Source organism: Prinia subflava, chromosome 2, assembly GCF_021018805.1.
Source record: "Prinia subflava isolate CZ2003 ecotype Zambia chromosome 2, Cam_Psub_1.2, whole genome shotgun sequence".
NCBI lineage: Eukaryota > Metazoa > Chordata > Aves > Passeriformes > Cisticolidae > Prinia > Prinia subflava.
The window spans coordinates 94274001-94300750 of record NC_086248.1 but is presented as its reverse complement, the minus strand read 5'-3'; the positions used below and the strand labels follow the sequence as shown (position 1 = coordinate 94300750).

Genomic DNA, 26750 nt, shown 5'->3' with positions numbered 1-26750 from the left:
AAGTCAGTACTCTTCAGCTTTGTGTCTGAAAAATAGTGCTGTTCTCAGTGCCCTGCAACACATGAAACACTTGCAACAGAGAGAAAAAATATTCTTTACTTGATCCTCTATATGATCAGGACCCAAAAAACCAGGTACTCCTTTTCTTGTTTCTGCAGTGATGCTTTGTAAGTAGAAGATATGGTTTTGATAGGAAAACATTTCCTCTACATAGTTTTATCAGGAGTTTCAGAAGCCTAAGGCAACTAATGTGTTGTAGAGTCACCCAAACCTGTTTTCATGGATCTGGCCAGAGAAGGAAAATTGATGCTGCTGGAGTCATCGGGGAGAGAGAATCGTCTTTCCCCCATGTAATTCCCAGGAGAACAGTGCCCTGATTTCTGTCCTGCAACAGAGGCAGACACTGTCCTCACTCACACAGACACACGTCTAGGGAGTAGTTAAACTCTGTTTTCTGTACATTGTTTTAAATTTCCTGAGAGCAAAAGTTTTTCACATACTGAACACAATTTTATGACAGAAACACGGTAAAACTCCATTTACTTGACAGCACAAAACCAGCAATGCTGCTTCATCTTATTGGATGAGACGATAGCAAATTAAAGCAGAATTCTGCTCCTGGAACACAGGCTTCCCATCCTTTATGAATTAAAGTTTTGGGATAGTTATCACTGTAATGCATTACAAGTTTAAATTACTGTAAGGAGCTCTATGCTCTCTTGATGTTTTCTGTCACATAGGGCTTGATACCATACAAAGAGAACTTCAGAGCACTCTTACTGATAAGGAGGGATTTGAGAGTAAGATAAAACAATTCAGTCTTCAAATCAAAGTTGATGATGTCTTTGCACAATCCCTTCATGAGCTTTTAGCCATCAATAGGATACATCATTGGGATCTGCATTATGGTAGAAATAAGGAAATACAGTGCAACCTTATTCAAGTGTTGATATCCCAGTGTGGCACTGCTATTAAACCAAAAAAGATGGAGAGTTTATTCTAAAATTCCAGAAGTGGAATTCCTACTTTTGATTTTTTTTTCCTATTTTAACCTCCTTGTTTCCATTTCTTCTATAGTAGAAGTTATGAATTTTTTATATTTGAAGACAAGGTGATGGAAAACCTAGAGAATGTCTTGCTAAGAAAAATCTTTATTGTAACATGTTTTAAGATATGTTTCAGTTCTGTGTCACTTTGCTTGGGGAGAAAATTTGAAAATGTATCTTAAGCCTGAATTTAGCTTGACCTTAAAAATGCCCAATGAAAAGTTGATTTCTGAGCTTCTGCATGCTTCTTTTGTTCGTCTTTACTGGCATTTACAATCTGAAACGATTGTTATAGTTGTATATTAGAAGTTCAGATGGCAGAAAAAGTGGCAAATACAGGATTTCTAAAATCCGTTAGTCATGTAAGCTTGTAGTGTGAAACATTTATGTACAGATGAGTTCAAAATAATGAGAAATGCCATCCACATACGGACTGTGAGCAGAGAAACTGTCCAAGTTTGTGACTGAGGCTCCACTACAGCCTTTTTCCTGTTGTTTTACCACTGTTGGTGAGTCCTTCTGGTGAGAATTTCACTTGAAATGAAGAGAAATTGTTTTGAGGGCACTTGTTATTTAGATGTTATCTAACATCTGAAGGGCAAAAGGTCATGCTTTTATTTTAGCAGTTCAAATGGGTGACTTTCTTAACATCTGTTATTGATCATACTGTATGGATTTTGAAAGGTATTTTATTCCAAATCTTAGCAAAATGTAACCTTTTAATCCATAATCTTCTGATAACTGTTTTCATCGCATAGGACATTTTTAGGTACACTGCTATCAGCATTCTCATGGGCTCAGTCTTCCTGTCATCTCCTTTTCCTGATACTAGTTCAGGTGCTGTGTGGTTTTTGTTGTCCATGCTGTAATACAGCTCATTGGGTGCCCCTTGGAAAAACCAAAAAGGATGAAGTTTTTCATGCAAATGAAACTCAAACAGTTCAAGACTTTAAACCCATGTAAGACCGTAGATGTTACAATAGGAAACCATTTGGTGACTGAGGGGAAGAGGAGAATTATCCTAGCAGATCTGTCAGGGGTTATTAATCCTCACCTGTTTGTCACTGGAAGTATGGTGTGGAAAAGATGGGATCTCACTGTTCTTCTGTAAGTCCTTTTTCTGAAAGACTCCAGGCTTCAGTGTAAAACAGGTAGTGGGGCATTCTGTGTAACTGTGGTAGTTGGCCATTTGATTTTCATTTCATTCATCAACTAAAATCCTTCGTCTTTTTTGTAAATAAAAAGGCATTACTTTCAGGCTGCACTCTTGTCAGTATTTTTCATCTGTTTTCTGATGGTAGAATTTAACATTAATGTATCTATGTCTAAATACGTTCATGAGTGTATAGATTAATGGAACCCATGTCAGCATGTTTAAAGTGAATTTTAATGTGTAAGTAAAATGGAAAGACTTTAAAGCAAATTATTTGTCTCAGAGCTCCATTTATGTGGTGTATGTTTCAAGCTAATAATCAGGGCTTACTGTGGGTCAGCATGTCATATCCCAGTGGTGTCTGGTGAGATGGAGGGTTATCTTCTATGTCAGCTAGATAACCCTGTGAACAATTTGGAGCAGTGGAGATAATGGGACTGAATTCTGAAATGAGGTGGAACTCTGAGATGGGGCAGAATTCAGAACAGGAGCTGAAAATATATCAGGAAATACAGGGCTGCACGCAAGCACCATGTGGCTGCTCGTGAAGGCAATCATCTTTTGGCATCAGTAGTCACTTGTGTTTGACAATAATCCTTCTTGATAAGCTGCAATTAAAAAGCGAGAGAATGGCAAATCAGGTACATATTCCTAGAAAAAAGAAAAGTGAAGTTAAAAAAACCCACTTCCTTGCTACTGGCCCTATTTTTATTTATCTATTTTTTTTTTCTAATTTTGACACAGACATTGCAAAACAATCTAATAAGTATTTTTTACCATGTTTTGGACAGCTTTTCTCTAAGCTGTGTTGTCCACAATTATATGGGTTTTTTTTAAAAAAATTATAGTTTATTTTCCTTTTTTCCTTCACAAAGTTTAATTTTTATGTACTTGAAGGAAATTGTAGGTCATCTTTGTGTCAACAGACACACTTTCATCCTTCAGGTTTTTATTTTTTTTTATTACTCTTTATTTTACTGATTTTAATTTTATCTATAAGGAAATGGCCAAATCTGTTTCACATTTATGAAGAGAATAGTTATGTGGTCTCTGGTTTCATGTATCTCAGATGATGCAGCAAGCTTTTTGTTTGTGCATCTAAATCAAACTACTGATACTGCAATTGAAGTAATTTGCTCTTCATACAAAATATGTAACTGACATGAACAGATTATACACTACTTGAGTTTCAGGTTTTTGTCCACCTTTAGAGCTGGCACAGTACATCCTGCTCAATTCCACTGTCACTTTGGAAACTGGAGTACTGCATGGATCTGTTTGTAGCATGTATTTGGACAAATCTCAGGAGCGCCGGCATTAAAGGCGTTTTTCCCACTGTTTGTTGTATCACTCGCCTTGTGTTTCCTGTTCATTTTTAGCCACAACCTAAGTGAATAGTGTGGCACAGATGAGCATATTTTTTCTGTTCCTTTTCTCCCCACACTGGATAACCTCAGCTGAGACTGGGAGCAGAGGCTTGGTGACTCCTGTAGCCTTTGGTCAGCCAGTAGAGGCCACTCACAGCTTGCGGCTGAAGCTGGGCGCGTCTGGGAGCCGGGGGTTTTGTTGTGAGCTTGGGGTTTGATCCACACCGAGCCAGCTCAAGCTGCCATGGGCTGGAACTGTACAACTGCTACCTGCAAAGGGCTCTGCTAGGAGGAATTCTGCTCAGATACGTAAATCCATTTAATATTGATGTTTTTCTGTTTCCGCTAATAAGTCCCACGGCAGCAGGATTAAAAATCACCTTCTGTACTTCAAGCAGACTCAAAGCAAATGTTTTGATGACATCCTTTGTTGCTGGTACAGTCTTTGCTGTCATTATGTTATATTACTTTAACAAAGTAAGGGAATACCATTACAGATCGCTTTTGGGAAAGGCAAAGGAGGGTCTTGTTTAAGGGTTTCTTCCTGTTTTTCCCGAATGGAACCAGCATCTCCCAGATCAAGGCTCGTAGCTTAATCACTGCTCTGCTACTTCCTCCTCCCTATATTACTGTGTGGGTGACTTAGTGATGATAATTTTACAAGATAAAACATTATTTCAGCATTTTAGATTATTCTTAACCAATAAGAGTACAGTCCTAACACTACTGAAATCAAAATCTTGTTGATTTAGTGAGGATTTTACCAAAGAATAAGTTTATATCTAAACAGACAGCTAGAATATCATCATAAAGATTATATATATGTATTTATGCATATATTTATGCAGCATATTATTGCAGCATTTAATTAGTATCTCCATTTCCCAAATATGGTAAATCTGGTTTAGTTAAAATTAAATTTGTTAAATACTAGCTATTTACAGAGTATTGAAGTGACAAACTTTTGACCATTGTTTTGTTTTATAGCTGCCCTGAGTGTTTCCCCATTCCTTATATAAAATACTGAAACAGTGGTGCTGTCTGGTGTGTTTTTGCAGTCAGGAGAATCTTACATTTGCCTTTTTACAAGGAACTGATTTAATTGAAATATAAAAACTAAGAATTTCTGGTTTATATTTTCTTCTTGAGGCTTTTAAGTCAGTCCCTTTTTTGCAGTGTTGAGCTGTTATTGGAGGCATAGTGCCACACAGTACTATTTCATATTAAATCATGAGAATCTCAGAAGAAATTCTTGTACTGACTTCCCCCCAGATGGGAGACTTAAAATTCTCAGTTTACCTGATGCTTTCTCCACAGACCAGTTTTTTGTTACATTATATATTAGTATTATTTCATATAATTCCCATCATAGCTCCTCCAGTGTTACTTACTGTATTACACACCTAAAGACAGCAGGAGTGCACTAATATAGATTATTACATCATTAAACTTACTCTGCCTATTCTACAGTGTGTAAAAGCTGGTCTCTTTGACAAAGATTTAGGTCAAAACATGATGTGTGATATTTTCTGTTAATGTTACAATTTAAAACAAACGGAAAATGTTACATCCAGGCCAGTGTATTTTCAAAAAAGTACTTTTTTGTTTTAATCTTGTATTTGTTTAACTTCAAATTCAGATTTTGTCTTAAAAGTAGCAGAGGAAAACTGTGAAATAGGAAAAGTTTACAAAGGAATTCCATTCTTTGTTTTTATACATGGGATTTAAGTTTTCCATTTTTCTCTGAAGCAGCTAGGTAGTAGAGTTTTCTTCTTTTGGTCTATGGTATTCTCATGGTATTCCTTTTCCATCTGTTAATCATTCAGTTGCAAGCTCTATATCAAAAGACAGAGGCAGTTTGATCAGTTGTGTGAAAAGAAATGTAGAGAAAACTCTTCAACAGTGTGTGAAATCACTGGAGAGATTGAGGAGCTGGGACATATTCTGTCATGCCAAGAAACTTACTGGTTCTTATTTTCTTTTTTTTTTTTTTTTTAATACTTAAAGACAAAATGGTAAAACATCTACAGGGAGGTGCCTGTTTGCTTTAGGATTAAAATCCATGTCTTTTGACCTTTTTTATTCTTTTTTTTTCCAGTTTTTTTCTTTCCCTATCACTTGCATGTATTTTGCAAGCAGAATGGCAATGATCCATTGGTTTTTGCAATACTGTGTTAGTAAAAGGTTGATTTTAAAGAAATATGACTAGAGTAGCAAGAAACTGGTACAGAACTATTCTGCCAGTGAGCCATGTCTTCACGGAGACTTTGTAGAGTTTGACTGAGCATCACTTAAAGGTAATGTGTGCATTAAAGAGATGCTTCTCTGGAATGGTCAGTTTGGGCCCTTCAGCAAGAGTGTGCTTTCAGAGGGAATAAAAATGTAATGGTAATGTCAAGCAAGGACTATGGCAATGTTCCAGTAATGGATACTGTGAAGGCTATTTTTGTTTTCATAGTTTTCTATATTGCTCCAAGTCAAAATGCATCTGTATTTTTTTCAAAGATGTATTTTAAATCCAGAACTGTGTTTCATGCATGTACTTTCCAAGGTTCCTAGTGGAGAAGGGGTATAAAATGAGTAATACTAAATAGCTGCTGGAAATAATAAGGTATTGCTTTTAATCAGTGCAATAAAATGTGGAGAATTGATTTTTCTCTATTTCTTCCCTTGATATAGTTTGATTTAATTTCCTATAAATTGACAATTGCAGATCTGTGAATTATGAATTTGACATTGTCATGCTGTAATTTCCTGCAAAACCCTGTTCTTTGGGATTTGATTTTAGTTGCATTTCATTTTGGAAAACAACTTCTTTGCAGAAAATCCTGTCTGAGAAAATTGGATTTGCTGTGGAACTTTTTAAGCTGTAGTTGATCATGGCAGTTAATTTACAGAGCAGAAAAAGGAACCTGTTCTTTCATTTAGGAAAGCAGCTTGCTTATTTGTATAATTAGTGTCCAGCAAAAGTTTACTGAAATTTTACTGGCTTTGCCTGCTGTGAATATGACATATTGTAATGACCAAGCTAAGCTTTCAAGTCAAATACTTCCGTAATTATTTACGTGGCTTTTTAAAGCACATCATAGAATCATTAAGATTAGAAAAGAGCTGTAAGAAAGATCGAGTCCAGCCATAAAGCCAGCACTGCCAAGTCCACCAAATCGTAGCAAGGAAATAACTTCCTGTAAAAACTGAGCTCAGTAGTATCTTTTCATTGCACATGCTATGGAGTGCTTGGCATAAAATCTAATTCAAAAGGCAAAAATACCACTTTCAGGGTTTAAAAACTACTTAATCTGTAAGAAACTTACCTCTTCAGTAATGGAAAATATATTTGAGGAACAGTTATGAATAGGACATAGTCCATGTTTTTTCAAAAATATTATGCCCTGAGATAAACCTAAGTTGTGGACAGGGAATGTATTTGCTCACTTGATTGTGTGATAACATGGTAAAAAAATGAGGGACAAGAAGTATGGATGAGTATGCATATTAGGGTTGTTTGTTATTTAAAATATTAACAAAATATTGAATCTTGAACACATCCACACTTGGGAGCTTTGTATCATAGGTGTCTTTAAAAAATAATTCATGATTTTTCATGGGCTATTCAGTAATTGAACATTAAAATATACTTCAAATGAGAAGTAAGCAGAATTGGTAACAGTGTAGCATATTTTTGTTTTACATTGATGTGTTGTTGGTTTTTCTTGGCACAGTAGTAGCTTTTCTTTAAACTATAGCACATGAAAATTTAAATATCGCTAGCATGTTTAATTAGAAGATACATAAATCGATCCACTAAGTTTATTCTTTATTTCTGCAGTCTTGTACACCCCTTAGCCTGTTTGTATAAAGTGGTGGTGTTCAAGCACCCCGTGACTGAGCTGTGGGTGCTTTGCTGCTGTCCCTCCTGGTGTGAGCCTCTCAAAAGGGGTGATGGTCCCGCAGTATCCACGCTGGTGCAGCTCCCCTCCAGTGCTGTGTGCAGTTCTGGGCTCCACGGCTGAAGAAGGATGTGAAGGTCCTTGGCCGTGTCCAGAGGAGAGAACAAGGCTGTTGACAGCCCTGGAAGGCATGTCCTGTGAGCTGTGGCTGAGGGCTCCAGGCTTGTCTGGGTTGGAGGAAAGGAGACTGAGGGATGACCTCTTACATCTTCCTGAGGAGGGGAAATAGTGATGGCCTGATCTCTTATCCCTGGAACACAGTGATGCAACGTGTGGGAATGGAGCAAAGCTGCACCAGGGGAGGTTCAGACTGGACATCAGGAGGCATTTCTTTACCAAGGGCGTGTTCAAACACTAAAGCAGGATTCTGAGAGACATGGCTGATGTCCCAAACTAGTCGGTGTTTTTGGACAATGCCCTTAACAACACACTGTAAATTGGTCAGCCTTGAATTGGTCAGTCATTTGGTCAGGAGAGTCACTGTAGGTTCCTTCTAGCCAAAACAGTCTATTCTCTATAACTGGCATTTTAAAATGACAGTTGAGGTGCTCAATATTATTTTTGGAGAGTGAAATCCTCTGACTTTCTTGTCCTTTTTCTGTTTAATCCCACCATCCTTCTTTATATCACTTCTGAAGTTTGTCACATGTAGTATCTTGCACAGGAGGATCAGGTTGGATATTAGGAAAAATTTCTTAACTGAGAGTGATTAAGAATTAGAATAGGCTGCCCAGGCAAATGGGCACCTATTTCCACCAGGAAAATGGTAGAATTGCCATCCAGGTGTTCAAAGAATGAATGAACAGACGTGTCACTTTTTGATATAAATAAGTGGGCGTGCTGGTACTCAGTTGAAGGTTGGACTTGATGATTCTGGCAGTCTTTTCCAACTGTGATTTTGGGCAGCAGTATATGGTGTTGTGTATTCTGAGGCAAACCCCCTTAGTGTTGAATACTTTTCCATTTTTCTGTGTCCATTAGTTTAGGTCATAATTTCTTAGGCAAAGCAATCTTTGCAAATCAGGACCACTTTGTCTCTGACTTGGAATACCTGTGTCTCAGAGATTCTGTGAACAGGATGTAGCCATCACCTTGCCATCTTATTCAAGCAGTGGTGAAAGGACTTGTAGCCAGAGGAGACTAAAAGTTCCAAAAAAGACCCTAAATTTTATTAATATTGGAGATTTTTGTAACAGTGAGGTAGCAGATGAAGGTGAGCAGTGAGGTTTGGTTTAGCTTATGACACCCTAGGTAAGTTTTGCCAACAGGAATTAACTTGCATTCACACATTGGGAATCTCACAGTAATCAGTAGCAAGTTCTATGCAAAGGTCTGTATGTCTGTGTGTACCCTGTGAGTTCAGTTTTATAAACATTCTGTGGCTGTCTGGTAGCTGAAACCATCTGGGGTGTGCAGGAGAAACCTGAACACTGTACTTTGTGATCAGTTGTAACTGTATTCCAAGCAAGTTCATATTCTCATATAAATTCGTGGAAAAACCTACTTCTGTGGTTTTTATATTATTTTAAAACTAGCAGTTTATCAAGTGAATTTTCTTGAAATTTCCATGCTTATTAAATTTCAGATTATGTATTTTGAGTAAGCTGGAAACTTAAACTTGTTTCCATAAGCATGGCTGCAGGTAAACAACCAATTTTACTCCAGAAAATAGCTTTTGCTTCTGTCAACATGTTGTTTATTTTCTCCCTGAGATAAAAAGTTCGGTTTTCTGATATTTGTACCAAGATAAAGTCTGTAAACAAGATTAATATAGTGTGGAAAAGGTTGTCAGCAGCCCTGGCAAAGGAAATAAGTTGCCTGTACACAGAACATACTGTAAACTGAATAAAAGTGTCAGGTCCACCATGAGATAATGTGATCATGAACCTCTAACAAAGCATGACATAGGCACAGTCCGCTTTTCTTATAGCCACAGTGTAGAAAATGGATTACTATATTCCAGGGATACCCACTGGAGTAGCATGAAAACCTCATTTTGAGATTAATGCAGGATATAACTCTCAAGAGCTGAGCTGCATGCTTACCTGTAGTTTTAAAGTAAAGGTTTAGTTATTAATCTTAGAATTTGGAAATTGCATATTAAAATACTGGCTTATGTTTCCAGGCCTGTCTTTGTGAATGGCCATTTCTCAGTTTTATTATTAGATGAACTATGACATTGAAACTAGCATTTGGTCAGTGTTTTATTATCATCCTATGGCTGTGCAAGGCCTTGATTCGTCTAGTAAAGCAGTAAATTCCAACTGGGAATAAAGCAGTAGGTGCTGTTTTCCCACATAGCTGTCGTGATTTCCTCAGCTATGATTTGTATTTTTTGCATAGATTTTTCAGAGGTAAGATATTACCAATTCTTTTTTATCCCCATCAGCCAAAAAAGTGACAGCACTTTATTGTTTCTCAATTGAGCCCAGAGTGACATCATTCTTCAGGTCAGAGAAGCAGATTTTGGTCAAATACTTTAACCATGTGGAGCTCTCAAATTATTCAGTGAGCATCCTTTGAAAGTCTTCCAGACTGGAAGCTCTGGCTGCCCTGCCTTTTCTCCATTACACCAGATTAATAGGGAAGATTTTCTTCAAGAGTTGAGCTCATTGTTCTTCTAATACTGAGTAGGCTGCTTTTATCCATGAATCTCCAGCTTATGTACTTTGGGCAAGCCTGAGCCATATAAATGTATTACCATTAAGTTTTTGTGTTCTCTTGTCAAAACTGGAAGAACATGTGGCTTCATTCCCACCTCTGGTTATCTCCTGACTGTAAAATTATCTTCAAGGAATAAAAAGTTTGTTTCTTCATTCTTTCCATCAGGAATAGTTTGCCTGCTGTTCTAGTTCCTTGAGCATAGATGTCATGAGTTCTGTCTCATTCTTCTGCTTTTGCATATGCACATGAATTAAGCATTTTGCAAAAATAAAATCAAAGTTGTTTGAATCCATTCTTGAGCAATATCAGAATGCCATCCTCTGCAAAAATCTGCACATGCTCTCGTGCATTCTGAAGATCATTCTTCAGCTGAGGATATCACAACTGAAGGTTGTGACAGATTTCAGTATATATAAAGCACTAGACTAGACTATTTAAAGGACTATGGTATAGTTTGGTAAAAATTATTTTACCTTTCTTTTCTATGCCGTGTCAACTTAAATTTCAAAAGCTTTGTGTTGGGAGGGGTTTCTTTAATAAATGTATTGCTGTATGAGCCAAAAATAAAGACAGTAAATTGCCTATGATTTTCAAAACATCTAACTTTCCTTTTTTGGAGGTAATGTACTTTGTGGACTTCACAGAAAATTAACTTAGGTCCTTGAAATCTGTAAATGTCTTTGTCTGACATCCAGTCAGAACTGCACATAAAGGATTTTCCTTAATCTCATATGGCACTTTCTGCACTCAGACTTTACTTTAAAATTGCAGATATTGCTAATTGCATTAATTGTATTTAATGTTTGTGATGTATTTTCTTAATAAGCAATCATTTTGTGCATATGCTGCCCCATTATTCAAAGGCTTCTTTTTTCCTTCATGTTTCCATTAGATAACTCCAGGACCAGGCAGTAGCAGGAAAACAGTTCACTTGTCCCAGGATTCTCTTCACCATGAGTGAGTATCAGTGGTGAGAGTTACAACTTTTTTGTTATTGTTTGCTTTAAAATGGTACCTCTGCCCCAAAGCCACATTTTACAACTGCACAACACGTGATGAGAGTCTCAGCTCAGTTACATGATGGTCTTTATTTGATAAGAGTACTTAAAATCCTTTTTATTTCATTTTTTGTTTCTTTAGGAAACATGAAATTCAGTGCTTTGTAAGTGTGTTTTTATTACTTTCTAAGTATCCTTTCCAAAAATACAAACTTGTTCAAGGCTAGCAAAAATGGGATGTATGAAAATACATAAATATCACATCTTCGAGTCTTTCATTGATGTATCATATGAGGAAGAAGCTTATCATAATTTTCACAAAAATATATTGAATTCATTATATAAGCACCTCTAAATAGGGAGCATAATTCACTTGTTTAGTTTTCTAGTGTGCCATTATTGTAAACTCTTATTCTCTTCAGCTGACAACACTTAACAGCATTATTTATTGGTTACATCTTTTGAATACTTAGAGGATTACATTTTCCCTTATTTTTTAAATCAAAGCTCTAAAACACAAACACAGATGATGAGGAAATCTGTGTTCTAAATGCTACTAGATACGTCACCCATAGATTAAAACAAAACTTGCCAAAGCACAGATACTACAGACATTGGTTCCTCAGCACCAACTGTTTTACACCACTAATCCACCTCTGTTTCATCTCATAACTTGATCATGTGTGTAAATTCAATAGATTTTGATTTCATAGGTTATTTCTACCATTAAGTAATTCAGCTGTTACTTTATGGGCTTTACTTTTGCTTATTTTAAAAGAAACAAGCAAACAAATAATACTGTAACTAAGGGAATGGACAAAAAGGTAAAAATCAGTGTGATGTATCACTTTCCTATTAAAAAAGGTCTTACTCTTTTTGAAGGGTTTTTAATATCTAAATACAAGATGCATTCAAATTACTTTGATGTACTTTTTCACTAGAAATATGCTCTTTTTCTCTTCTTTTCCTTTTGCAAGTGTGCAGGTTTGTATGATGCTTGCTGCAGCTGCATTCAGATGGTAATTCAGTTCCTTGTGACCACAGTGTGTGTGTGAACCAGTCTTGCCATGCTTTTACTGCTGGTGAGAGAAGAGGCACATTGTGACATCCCTGTGTGTCAAAACCTCACTCCAGATTTCCATCTCTGTGAAATAAGGCTGCCAATAGTCACAGTTTTGCAGTTGTGTGGAAATACAAAGCCACTGGGTTTTCAGAGTTGGCATTTTACTTAGGATTTAAACTCAGACCTCAGTTTGTGAAATAATACGTTAGCAGCTATCAGGTAGTCCAAACTACTTTAAAGTCTTTCCAGCTATAATCATTAATAAGTACCACTTCAGTACTAAATGTGGAATTACTCTAATTTATGGCATATGCCTTGTAGTATATTAAAATACCATCATTTACGTATTATTTTAGCTTGTTTGACAAAATATAATTACCTATAAAGCCAGCAGCTACTCAGAAGTGAAACCTGTGGTGCATTCTTTCAGAGCTGTTACCAACTTAGAGAGTTCAGTAAAAACACCCCATTAAAACAAACGCATCGCCAAAGGCTGTATTTTCCTGGCAGGCAATAAAATACCCAAAAGCACGCACAGACTGGTCATATGACAGCATGTGCTTTGTTAGTTAGATTGTTAAATCTGTCTTTTCTTTTTCTCCCACAGCCACTGGTTTAGTCCTGGGGCTAGAAAGGAACATAGCCAGGTAAGAACTGCTTTGATCAAGAACAGTTTACTTGCAATGTGTAAAGAACTTTTAACTACCTCTGCTCCAGAGGTAGTAGGCTAATATTTTAAGAAATTGTAAACAAAGCAGGTATAATTTCATATCTTCTTGTAAGCAAATATATTAACAGCAGTGCATTTCCAGAATTCTCTTAATTAAAACTCTTTAATTAGTCACTTAATTTCACTCAAGTATTCTTGAGGTTTTAATGTGCAAATGAAAATTCAGATTTTTTGTTTAATCATTTTGTCAAATGTGGCATTTCCAAATGTTACCTTTCTCAAAATGCTGGAAAGCAAAACATTTTGCTCCCAAAATCAAGAAATACAGAACCAGTTATACAACGGGGAGACTTCTGCAGGAAGATCTTCAATTCCATTTTTCTGCATTTCATTGGTTACAATGACTACAGCAGTAAAAAAGCTGTTAAATCTCCAGCGTGGTGCAGACATTGGTGAAAATATCTTGCTAGTTTGTCTGCTGAGCCCCTGCAGTGCAGCCCCTGGGACATCCAAGCCTAGAGATGTGGTTGCAGGAATGTGAAGCCATATTTAATATTTGATTAGCAGCCTGGCACAGTTCTTCTGCTTGTCTTCAGACATGGGGGAATACCTGTGTTTATAGATGGTAGTAGGGTATAAGGAGAACTTACTGTCCAAGACTATGAAATGTGAAAATAAATCTGGCCTCCTTTCATAAATGCATAGTTAACTTGAACTATTCAGTAAAAGTAGCTGAATATATCATCAATGCCTTGAAATTTAACACAAACGTTCTATTTCTTTAAGTTGGACAAAATCAATATAACAGTTGATTTCCTTCGATCTGTGCACTTTGCTGGTACTTTTGCAAATGTAAATAGATTTGAAACTTCAAAAGGAAATAAATCTGAAGAGTCTTTGGAAGGTTCATTCTAGGATCCATCATGGATACTTGTAGCTCCAGTGAGTCATAGTTTAAATCTTTCTTATTCCCTCCCCTATCTTTTGAACTCCAGAGCAAGCAATATTGTTTACCCAAAATTGCCAGAGTAGATAAAACATAGTAGTTTTAGCTGTAAATTGTGAGATTCCAGCATGTTACAATAAGATGACACTTAACCTCTAAGTAGACAGCTTTATATAATTCATATTTAACAGTCATTATTTTGAAATAAATTTCCTAGTGGAAGAAACACCTAAAAAAGAATTAGATTACTATGAGTTCGAGTAATTTTTTTAGATTTTTTTTTAAAATATTGATCATCTCATGTAACTGGGTTAGTTAAGTTGTACCATTTACTTCCTTAAAAGATTCTAAGCCAGAAAATCAGGAAATTTCCACAGTGAGAAGTACCTTAATGTACATCATACATGCCAGCAGTGTTTTTCAGCCTAGAAGGTGAGAAATGTCTGCTTAGCTTGTATAGAATGAATTAATCAATTTTTCTCAGATCATAGTAAATTTGAGTTAATTTTGTATTTTACATTGTTTTTTTCATCTTTCCTAAGAGCTGTGTTTTCAGAGCTTGTCGAAAGTTAACTGAATTTGTAATTTAGAGATTACTAAGGAATTGTGAAGTAAAGCTAATGTCACAAATTATAGATTTTACTGGTGCATAATGGGTTTGAGCTTTTTTTAAGACAGAAGAAGAAAAGAAAGGAGTTTAATGATATAATGTAGTTTTGACAACCAATGAAATTCTCACTAAATTTATTTAGATAATAAACTGTTTTACTGCATGTAAGAACTAGATAGTTGAAATAACAAGAAGCATTCCTTGTACAAGAGGGAAGCTGTAGAGAGTTGGGTAAAAATTGTTCAGTTTTTCACACTGGTGGCATTTTTTGGAATCTGTGCTCATTTACTGCATTAAGGTGTGGTTGGCTGATCATTTCCTAATTTCAATGTGATTTTTAAGTGTTTTTGCTGTGTATATTATTAAATTATATTAAACCTCTATTTTGTTTCTAAACTGTCTTTCATTCTATTTTTTTCTTCAATATATGAGACATTTCAAGCAACATTTGTGGGGGTTTTATACTGTCCAGTTTTAATTTCTTTAGTATAGCATTCTGCTGGTTGCTTTTTACTTAGTGCACCTTGACTCATCTGACAAACTTCAAAATGCTGGAAATAGTCTTTTGAGTGTTGGAGATAATCTGAATGAAAAGTCTTACTTGTCTAAAAATAAAAATAAATGACAGCTTGTTTCAGAAGCTGAGGCACCATTTCAGTTAAACAAATCCTTCACTACTCCTACTTCCCCACCATTACAGGAAGCTTTAATACTGTGCTTTTGTTGATTCTGCAGCTTGCAAATTACTAAAGCTCCTGGGGCTTAGAAGAGTTTATAACTGTTTCATAACTGCTTAGACACAAGTGCTAACCTGAATAGTTTTTTGTAAATTATGTGTCCTCCACTTGTAATGATACAACTTCAAAAATTTAAATTGAAATGGTGAAAATTATAAAATTTTACACATGCATTAATTGTGAAATTGTGAATTGCATGGCTTTCTTTTATGAAAATGCTTTAATTCTTACATTCAATTGTTTAGCCATTTTAAATTGGTGAATATATACATTTACATGTTAACTACTACTGTAAAATTGTATTCATAATTATCTCAAAAGTCATGAGTGAAAGCTATTGACAGATTACTCAAGAGAGGAAATAACTGCATTGTCTGGATAGAAATTCTAAAAAGCAGATAAAGGCATTGTTTGTAAGACTCTTCTGAAGTTTTGTGGTTTTTTAACAGCTTCAGCTCCTGCGAGACAACCGCTCAGAGAGGGGACACAAGAAGAACAGCTCTGTAAAAACAGCCAGCAGGTAGGGTAATGTGGCATTTGCCTTTAGTACAGTTTATGAATTTGTTGATTCATCAAATCTTTATATAAAAATTACACTATTCCTTTGGGGTATTTTCAAAGGTCTTCTGGGGTTTTTTGTTACTTATTTTCAAGAATTTTTTTGCATGCCATAATCTTTGCCTTATATATGAGTATTAGACCTTTTCTGGTGTATGTGCAACTGCACTTACCAGATTCAATCTCTTTAAACATCAGAATTAAGTGGATGCCAAAGTAAGGTTTGTGCTTCTGGCATGTAAGTTAAGCACTGAAAACACCTAAAATTATACTGTGCATATCTGAAATCAAGAAGATAACTCAAATACTATAACATTTAAATTGTTCTTATATTTTGACAATAAACATTTCATTGTGAAGACCTAATAAAAACAAATCTAAATTCTATTTTCCATCTTCTTTCCTTCCCCTCAAAAGACAAAAAATTCAAGACTGAACCTACTGATCTAGGAGTCTGTTTCTAGAGGGGGTTTTTTTATGTACAAAGCACCTGCTGAATCTACTCTACCAAATAATTATTTTAATTCTAACTTTTTTCAAATGAGAAACTACAGAAATGTTTCTCTTGCTGTGCACAACACCCTACACAATTTTTATGCTGTCATGTAAAGATGGTAATGTGCTATCAAATTACTTTCTTCAAAAAGTTGTAATAAATTTATATCAGCATGCAATTCTATGGTACCACTTGAGACAATTTTCTGTCAGGCAGTTGACTTGTAGTATATATGTGGTCACCCAGGCCAAAGTTTTTAATATTCTTAGGTACTTTCCTGGCTGATTACCTATAAAAGGAAACCTTTTTTTTTAAAATATGCATATTAAATAAGAATCTATTTTATTGTATATTAGTTCTGGTTACATGCTCTCAAACATAGGTTACAAAGTGTCAGTCATTAATCTATAGAAATTTTGATTATCTTTGTCTATCAAACCTTTTATATTAAAATTCCAGAAAAAATGTGCATAGATTTTCTGGTAAGTTTACTTGTTAAATGATATTTTTACTCTGAATTTTAGAATGAGTTAGCTTTGGCTAGAATTTTCACCATAAATGCACTCTTACTATCAGACTGCTCACAACAAACTGAGTGTTTAAAGTGGGTATAAGTAAGCAGTAAGAAACATTATATTCAGAGTCATTTTAGGATCTTTTTTATGCTGTAACAAAGTAAAACGGAGCTTGAGGAATTCAGAATCATAACTTATGTGTCTGTTATCCTCACTAGTGAAGCTCTTGGGAACTGATGTTTACCCACACAAGCAGTTAGAATAGAAATTTGTAAAATGGCATTGAAAACCCGAAGTGATCTTCAACCTCTCTTCATATGCAGTCAACAGTATCTTAGTAGACTCTTACCCCAATAAACATGCCAGGTTTATGTAGAAGTAATAGGTGGCAAATCCATGACTAAAGATTAGTATTTTCCAAAAAATATCTGTATTGTTCAAGTAGAGTTTACATAAACTAATATTACAATATATTACAATGTACGTAAAGCCACAGTCCAAATTCATCCAAATGAGTCAGGTTATTTCAAAATAATTATTTGTGCTCTTTCAGAAAACCACTATTCTCTCTGTCTACCAGAGAAACTTGAAGTGACTTTAAAAAAAATTTCAAGCTACAACAAAAATCATAGTTTTAATAGGCTATCTACTGTCCTAGAATCTCAAAGCATGCAGTCTTGCTTACAAGATATGTAATAAAAATACATGGACACTTCAAGCTAATTCAGATGAGTAATCCCTTTAAACAGATGCATACAAAAAGTAGTGGCTGTTACCTTACATTGCCTTACTCTTTGTTGCTAAATGCATGAGAGAACAGCAGCAGTGGACAAGTTTTGGACATTCTATAAAATTTTTGTACTTATCCAGAATACAGTCTAATCTGGGTTTTTTTTTTGCAAGACTGACTTTCTCTGGGTCTTTTCTGTATAGTTTTCAGGTATCCGTATTGTTTCTTTGCCATTTTGGAAGAGCTTGTTCCTGGTTTTCGTGTGTGTATTGAGATGTATACCTACACACATTTTTCTGTACTTGCCTTGACTTTTCTCACTCCTTTTGGATGACTGAACACAGTTCTTTTCTCAGCATGTAGACAATATGTAAATACCCTTATTACATTAGATCAGTGACTTGTGGAATAATTTACTCTGTAAATGCATCAAAAAGGTGTGGAGCTCTAAGCATGGCAGTGGGCTGCAGCTGTTTCATTGTGGTGGAGTCATACTCTCTGGGATGAACTTTACTGTACTGGGTTTAATGTCTCGGGTTTCTTCTGTCAAAATTAATGATAATTGTCTAATCCCGTACAAATGAACGTGAACTTTCGCTAGTGGAAAGATAATCAGATTTTAGGGAGCTGTTGATATGGCTACTGATGGACCAGATGTTAAGGAGGGGGACAGTCCTGCACTACAAAATTTAGAACCAGGATAGATTATATTACACTCATACAGTTCAATATATCTGTCTATTTATGTTACCTATACAGGTAAGATCAAATCTGCAAATACATAGTTTTCCTGTTCATTATTTAAATTATTAATAGTACTAAAAAATATTCTTTTAAAAGCTGCATTTCCTTCTCCTATGGAGAAGGAAAAGTTCTCTGTTTACGTAATCTCTCTGCATTAGGATGGGAACAGTCTCCTCCCCAAATCAGCTACACTGCTTAAAGGTGATAGATAATTCTTCCAGCTGCTTGTTTTCACCCCCTATTCTTTTGCCAGTGAAGAGGTTTTTCTGAATTTTTTAATACGCTTTGGGCAAAACCAGCCTGGTTAGCTCAACTCACCTATTTAAATTAAATTGGCTGGTTTTGTACAAAACATATTAAGGCATGCTCACATGATTTCTTCCTCCAGCAGAGCCGTGGAGATGATAATCTCCAGCAGATGTGTGATAACAAATAGCTTGGGATAGTAATGTCTTCATCTGGCGCAGTTGTTAGCAGACCAAATGTCTGTCTGTAGCCCGAGGCTGTGGGCAAACAATTGCACATGATTGAGTTATGGGGAGGTAACAAGTTGCTGCTTGGCAGCTGAACTGCCAGAGCTGATCGTGGGCTCTTTGCCTGCTTCCCTCATGAAGTAAAATACATTTTCTGAAGTCACTTCCTTAAAATTTTAGAAAAAAAAATACCTAAAGGAGATTCCCCATGGCTAAGAGATTCCTTTGATCAGCAATGGGGACAGTGTTGAAGGATATTTTGCTGAACTGCTGTAACATGATTTTGAACATGTGGTTGCATTGTTAACTGTGGAGGAGGGACCTCCATCACACAACTGTCTCCCTGTCTTTAAATACATAATGTACTTATCCTCACAATGCCCTTATGAAGAGGAGAGTATCTTTGTCCTCATTTGACAGAATAACTAGAATACTTAACCAATTTAATATTTTGCCTTCAGTCCTACAGTCGATGCCATAACTAGGTAATTCAGGCTGTAACCTGGAAGCAAGAGAATTGCAGGTTGGGATAATCTCGGACTTTGAATAAGTTATTCTTGTGTAATTATTTCCTTTACATGTGTCATATGTCTTTTGTAGTGTGCTTCTCTTAAATACCATGAGTTATTTCATCTACGTATTTATTTTTTCTTACTGTATTGGAGCTATAATTTGAGACATGCCTGAATTGAGAAACTGAAAGGAAAATAGCACCCACTTTTTTTAGCACTTAGTAATTTTGGGGGGTTGAATCTTGATAATTTTGTATTGGCTTTCCATGTGCCAGTGTTCCCCCAGAGACCTCTAAAAGAGGAAAAAAAAATCTACTCTTAGTTCCTACGCAGTTCCATCCTGGCTTAAGAGAAGGCTAAGTCATACTCGTGAAAGTGGCTTCAGGGTGGAGTAGAATTTTACATCTCAGGTATCAGCTACCTAACTGAGGCTGTGTTAACAATTTAATCAATGTGTTCCAGTCCTCCAGTGATCACCTGAGCTGGCCAGAAGTCTTTGAAGTCTTCTCCTGCCGTGGTGAACACCACAGACTGAAATTCCCCGTGTTTTTCACAACACTTGCTTTCCCTTCTTTCCCTAATTGTTCTCAGTCCAGTTTAAATTTGTGCCTTGGGCTAATACAAAAGAAAGACTCTCACATGTTTTCACTTCTTATAACTGTCTTCTCTGTGAATTAGTATTTAAAGAAAGCTTGTAAGAGAAAAAATGACAGCAAACCTGAGGAAAGCTTTTTACAAATGTGTCATTGTTTTGGTTGAATTTGCAACTTCCTGTCTTTCCCAGTTTTAAAGTATAAACCTTATTTGTGCATTTGTACAGCACTAGTTCGTCTCCATCTGATGATACGGAACATGGTACGTTTTTACACAGATGTGACAAATAACATTACAGCTGCTCTTTATTTGATCTTCTAAAGAGACAAAGATGTGCAAGGATTCTGCCTGCTCCCTCTTTCCCATCGTGTCATCTGTTGTTTGGGAAAGAGTCCTAATTTGCAACAGATACAAAACTATTTGTCGAGGTGCAGGTTTGCCAAAAATAAATGAAACCATTAATTACTACATTTTTTGAGCAGCTGTTAATGGATTGGGATAAGAAAACTGTACATTAGACTACTGGTTAATTACAAGAACTGTAATTGTTTAATGTGGCTTTTGCGGAATGAAATTACAATACCAGAGGAGGTAAATTCAGCCAGTTTTTGGAAATTATACACGAACACGTGCACATACTTACACTGCAGAAAAACAAAGGAATGCATGGTGGTTTTATTAGGTGATTTGCTTCTGCCATCACATGAACACATTCTCAACAAAAATACTTTAAAATAAAGTCATATTTAAACATGCCTTTTAATTCAAGTGTAAAATTATTAAAGGTAGTGAGTTAATGTCTTGTAACCCCAAAGCTAATAATGCAGGAGATTCAGATACAGCATTAAAATCCAAATGTGTTTACATCATTAGAAATTAACAACTAAGCAGTTTTATCTCCTCTTTGGAGTGCCATGAAGCAGTAACTGTGCTGTTATGATTGCTGCTTAATAATATTTGCAGTTCCAGATTAAATTATGTGAATGTTTGAGGACACATTGCTTCCCTCCCTCGCTGTCACCCTCAGGGACAACATTATTCCATCAGTTTGGTATTTTTCTTCTCTGGAAAGGATAAAAGATGGTGCTGTTTTGGGAGAGGGCAATTCCTGGTTGAGTTTTTCTCTTCCATGGCATTATTTTTAAGGTGCTGAGAAGATTTGCACTTTGGAGAGGAGGGCAGGGCAATGAGAGTTTACTTGTTTCAAAATATAGCTAGTATGCTTTAATTTTATGGAAATCTTCTAGCCTGAGTAGTGGTTCATGGATAGATTTAAATTATCTATTGAATAAATGCTGATTAGTTACCTAATGCCTTAAAAGTATCACCTTATAACTCAAATAATGAGAACCTTTTTAAAAAATAGCAGAAATTTTGAACTGTGCTCTGTTTTACAAATACATTTTTCCATGTGATCTGAATAGATTTTTTCCATCTTCAATGTAAAACTACAAGCTGAATTTTGTTGTTCTTGCACTAGAATCTAATATACTTTATAATAAGGTACATAAACAAGCATGCAAAATGGTACTGAATAATTGTCATTTAAAATTGAATTCCAGGTACATGAGAGTATGTTAACTAACGGAAAGTTATTTTTTCCTGATTTTAAAAACATGTAAAATAAAAAGAAAATCAGATAACCTCTAGAAATTATGTACCTCTGGATCTTCCTGATGTACTGGCTGGATTGAATTTTTGACCTGAATGAACTGATAGCAAATTTCTCACTTTCAAGTAACCAAATTTTAGCACATGGTGTGCTTGTTTCTCAAGTTCAGCTGCATTAGATGCTGTGTGTTGTTCTCTTTTTGCACAAGTTTGTGCTCCACAGTGCAAATTTAGTTTGTCTCATCTTACTAATGCCATAAGGATAAAGTTAATTTGTGCTTCAGAGGTCTGAGGACCCTTCCTGCTGTGTAAGGTGTGAGGAGGAGCTGTGCACAGGGGCTTGCTCTGTCATTCCACAAACTGATTACATGTGGTTAAGCAGTGAAGGAGGTTCTTTTCTTTTGCACTCTGGTTTGTCACCACTCCTGTCCCATCATTCTCCCCCACCATGAGAAATTTGGTTTTGTCTCTCTGCTTTTCTCCACAAAAGCACATGAAAGCTGGATATTGTAAGGATGAATAGCCACGCATGAAGGAGGGTTGCCCTCTTTCTGGTTTTATTGCACATTGAATTGTGCAGTTTTCAGGTTCCTACTAATCTCCAAAGTATCTCTGAATATCATGTGTAAATCACTATCCCCTGGTGCACCTTAACTAAAAGTCTGAGGCATGAGCGCACTGACTTCTATTTAGATTGTGATTTTGTGTAGTGAGAGAAGGAGCTAAGAAGAAAATCTGGATAGTTTGCTTCAAATTACATGGAACTTTCATGTTTTGTCTTCCATTTTTGAGCTACTGTATTACATACTTGGATTTTTAGTGGTGTTTCTTATTGCTTACCTATTTTAAAGATTTTGGACACAACACTAATGCTTGCAACAATTTAACCTAATTGTATATGACTGTAATCCAGAACTGTAATATGTGATTTTTTAAAACTTTTCAAAAAAATACATTTATTCCATACTGAGCTTATTTAGTGAATGTCATTCTTGGTAAATCAATATGTATGCAGAAATATCTGGAAGAAATAGTGTAGCTGAGTATATTAATAAGTTCTTCCATTAAAGTATCTGTTCAGATCCATGTTTACTGTTCAAGTCATAAAGATATTTTTCTAAATCACTTCAGAGCTGGATTGAGGTCCATATCTCTCAAATAGCAATGTTGTTGCAAGATGAAAAAAAAAACAAAATAATATTTGTGAAACAATATTGTCCTCTAACAGGATGACATTCTATTACTGCTATCTATTTTCAAACTACATTGCAGCATTGCACAATTGTGAGCATTACTGTTATCATACATTTCTTCACATAAAACAATAATGGAACTTGGCATCAAAAATATTTAGAGATACTCTAAATTAATATGAAATTTATATTCTGAGTTAGTATAAATATTAATTTTCTTTATTGAAAATGCAAAATCATGTCATTTGTTGAAGAAAACTGAAAGGTTTTGCTATCTAATTCTTGATAGAAGTGTATTTTTGGGGTTTATTCCCTCATAGTTCCTTGGTGACTTGTTTGTACACCAAGATATTGGTTTGGATTTGCCTTTGTGTAATTCATATACTTTTGATCAATTCCAACTCATGCCCAATTATATTACACTAAATTAACATAATTCAACAGATGTTGATATTTAAATGTTTTCTGGCATTCACATCTTGGACAGCTGTCTTAGAGCTTGGGGAAAAGGCAAACATTTAGAGTTAAATGCTGAACATATGCTTAAATTACTAATTAGAACCAAGAAAAAACAATGCATTATCCTTTCTGAGGGCAGTAGGCCTCTACTACAGAACTATTTTTAGGGTCTCTTTTCACAAATAAAGCATAAGTGACTTGAGTGTGGGTGTCAAATCATATGTAGTGATGCAGGTTTTTATTTTCCATCATGTACACTGAAATTACACCAGTGTGGAGTTGAATGTGTCCATTTTGTGGTGTCTAGGTAAATTTTGGACAACTCCTGTGTCTGAATGACAGAAGTGCTGCTAAAGATAACAGCGAGGAGTGTGTTAGGATATAGTATTTCTTAAGTGATGAGGTAATCTCATGGGCCAGGGAAAGATTGTATTCTTGTCATAATGGGATTGCACCAGGACCTTCAGTAATACAGGTGTGTCATCCTGATGCTTGAAGTTACATTGTGAACAGATTGGCATTGTATGAAAGGAGTTTGACAGAGTTGCATGGGTTTATCACATCTTTTTAAGATGTAATAAAAGAGAAAAATAAAGTGCAAAGCTCTTCTGGTTAATGTGGTAGTTTTCACACTTGCAGAAGTAGGTGAAGCAATCTATTATATAGATGATGTCATTCTTTAGACAAGTTTGAAGAAAAGCTTTACTGTTTGTAAAGGATGTGGAGGAATCAAGCATGGTGCTGAATTCACCTGAATGTTGTCTGAGAAAAGTGCCAAGAAAGCAAAAGAGCAAAAGAAGGCAGGTGGACCAGGAACCATCCCTGTCTACCTGTCCATGGGACTCCTGCATTGCTGCACATGCCACCCTTCTCTGGGTGTTCCAGGAGACACCAGGGGCTGCATTCATGTTTTGACAAGCTGTGTACCACAAAGGAAAGAGGAAATCTTTCTTTATAAATTTCCTTAGCCATTGTTTTCTGTATATTTTTCCTCAGAAACAAAAATGCCTTGCATATTTCAGTGTAATATTATGCAATCATCATGCATCTGTTCTGTAGTTATGTTGATACCCATGCCAGAGGCAAAGATTAAGTATTTGTTATACCTAGATAATACAGAATAGATATAGATACAGATATACAGAATAGTCTTCCCAAATTTACAGCCCCAGTTGCTTAGTACGTGTGTTTGGAGTGATGCATTTTGATTTAATCCGTTGTTCTGGGGACTCAATCAAAGGGAAACGTAGAATTTTGTGTTTGCCTTAATTTAATTAGCTATTAGTGTTATGAGATGTTTAGAAAGACGTTTATAATACGGTTTTAATGGTGTTTACCTCTAAACTTATCAGAAACTCTTCCATTGACTCCAATGCTCTTGAAGCCATTGCCTACCACTTTTGGTAATTTAGGAATGATCAGTAAAAGTTCAAGTTCCTTCAAACTCCCTTATTTAAGCAGCACTAATGGATGTTTTCCACTGGCCACCAGATACAGCAATGTCTGCATTTTAAGCCATGTGAAAACAAGATAGGCTGTACCACAGGTCTGTTCTGTGTAAAGAGAATCATTTATGTGATATTTTTGTGTAAAAGGTACTTAAATAATGGGAGGTTTGCTCAGAGTATTCTTTGATTTTTATCAAGTTGAGCTGTTGCACACATTCCATTTTTTAATCATTTTATTAACTTGTTTCTCTGGGTTCCACAATGGAGTTCTGTTTTCTCCATCCTTAACTGCTGCTGTGAACATTGCTTCTCACTCTCCCTGCTGTGTTTCAGTTTGTTAGAAATTGTCCAGTAATTTCAAGTTTAAAGTGAGTTAAGTCGTCCTTACTGCATTCTCATCGCAATCACATTCATATGAATATCTATTTTTTATCCATATTTTAATAGAATTGACAGTTTTAGTTAGATTTTGCCTTCAAAATAATTCTCTCAAGTCCCTTCTCAAATACAAACCAGTTAACTTTTTCCTTTTTGTGATGTCTTGTGAAAGAAGTTTACTTAAAAACTTTTGTCAAGCCTCTCCGCTAGCTGCAGCATTCAGTGGTGATAAACTTGCAGAGTTCTACAGCCATCTGCAGGAATGCTCTGATACTGTGGCAGAACGGGGTGTCACTGTTTACTGTGTTTCTTCCTCAGGTGAGAGATGTTAATAGCACTATAATGGATAGGCACATATTGATCATTACCAATTCATCTAACTATGGAATAGAAATCACTCTTCTTGAAAACATTATTACATCATAATAATGTGCTGTATCAGATTTTCCAAGTTAGTGTACAGAAAACTGATAATTACTGTTAAACACAAAAACCTTCCTCCATACCTGCCTTCATTAGTAAATTTTGATTTGTTTCTTTACTCCTGGGATCATAGTGAGTACAGAAGCAGGTGATAAACCAGAGAACTAGAACACGTGTTCAGGAGTATCTGCTGTCCTACAGCCGTTTTACTGTGTTGTTCTTCTCAGTGACTGTGAACTTTTAACTCTGATAGTGGCAAGGGTGAAAACTACCAGTGAAAGAGTGAAGAGCCCCATTGGGTCCTCCATTGCTCAGTAGGTTTATTGCATTTAAAGCAGCTTAGCTCTAGGTTCCCCCACAGAACAAGATGTTTATTTGGAGAATGTAACCACATGGTCTGTGGACTACAGAGGTCAGGGTAGATAAAAATCTGACGTGGTCTGTCACAAATGTGTTGGAGAGGTGAATGTGTGTAACTGCTGAAAAGGCATTTGTCAAAAATATTTGCCTGTGGAGCTATGAAAATTATGGATAAAGAGATTGTGTTGTGTAGGCACGGATATAGATGTTTGGGGAGCTTAAAGAGAAAATTCTAGACATGTTACCATGGTAAGGGCAATTACCTTAATTACCTTCAGAAAAAGAAATTATAAAGAGAGTGCCACTATTTAAGGAGGAAATCGCAATATTTCCATCAGAGGGAACGTTTCACAAAAATGTGTAGATGCTTGTGAATTTCTTTGCATGTCATTGCTTCTGTGAAAGTGTTTACTGTATCAAATCTGTGGGGTTTATTTATGGGATTTGATAATGAAACTTTGTGGGGTTTATTTATTATTTCAATAGGTTTTTTCTCTTATTTTTGTTATTGCTGCCTTCCCAGGCTTGTCTTGATTTTTGAGACTCTTATTTACCATGTAGAAAGGAGAATCCAAACACTGTGTGCAAGATGAAAAATGAATAAAAATTGACAGCAGCTTTTCCAGTGTTTTGTTTAATATGTTGAGGCATGACACAACAACAACAACAACAATTTCTTGGCGTGCTAGTGTAAGTTCACACCAGCCTGGCTTTTGCAGCCCTCTTATTTCCCTCTGCCACAACTTTGCCGCTGCTGTGACACTTGCAGGCCCGCTCGGCCGTGGTGCAGCTGATGCCCTGTCCATGCTCATATTTTTCTTATTGACAGTGAGTGTTCTTGCCAAACGCCAGGGACCATAGTCACATCTGTTTGTCTCCCAAGCTTGTCTGAGGCTGCTTGGGAACACTTTTTATCCAGAGGGCAGCTTTAACTAGGCCTAATACTCTGAAAAGCCTCTATTTGTAAATGCATACAATGAGGCGACAAGTTCCTGTTGTCTTTCCTTAAAAATTATTCCATTTGACACTGCTTGCTCCAGTCCCTGTCACCA

The 26750-nt window shown here is 36.0% G+C and overlaps 1 protein-coding gene across 1 annotated transcript in view; it reads left to right on the top strand.

Moving 5' to 3' along the window:
* GPATCH2 (G-patch domain containing 2) overlaps positions 1-26750 on the top strand; it is a 116145-nt gene that overhangs the window by 70973 nt on the left and 18422 nt on the right. The window contains exons 6-8 of the mRNA XM_063391055.1: positions 11073-11137; positions 12849-12888; positions 15654-15724. Coding sequence (XP_063247125.1) covers positions 11073-11137; positions 12849-12888; positions 15654-15724 — 176 coding nt within the window. The remainder of the gene's footprint in view (positions 1-11072; positions 11138-12848; positions 12889-15653; positions 15725-26750) is intronic.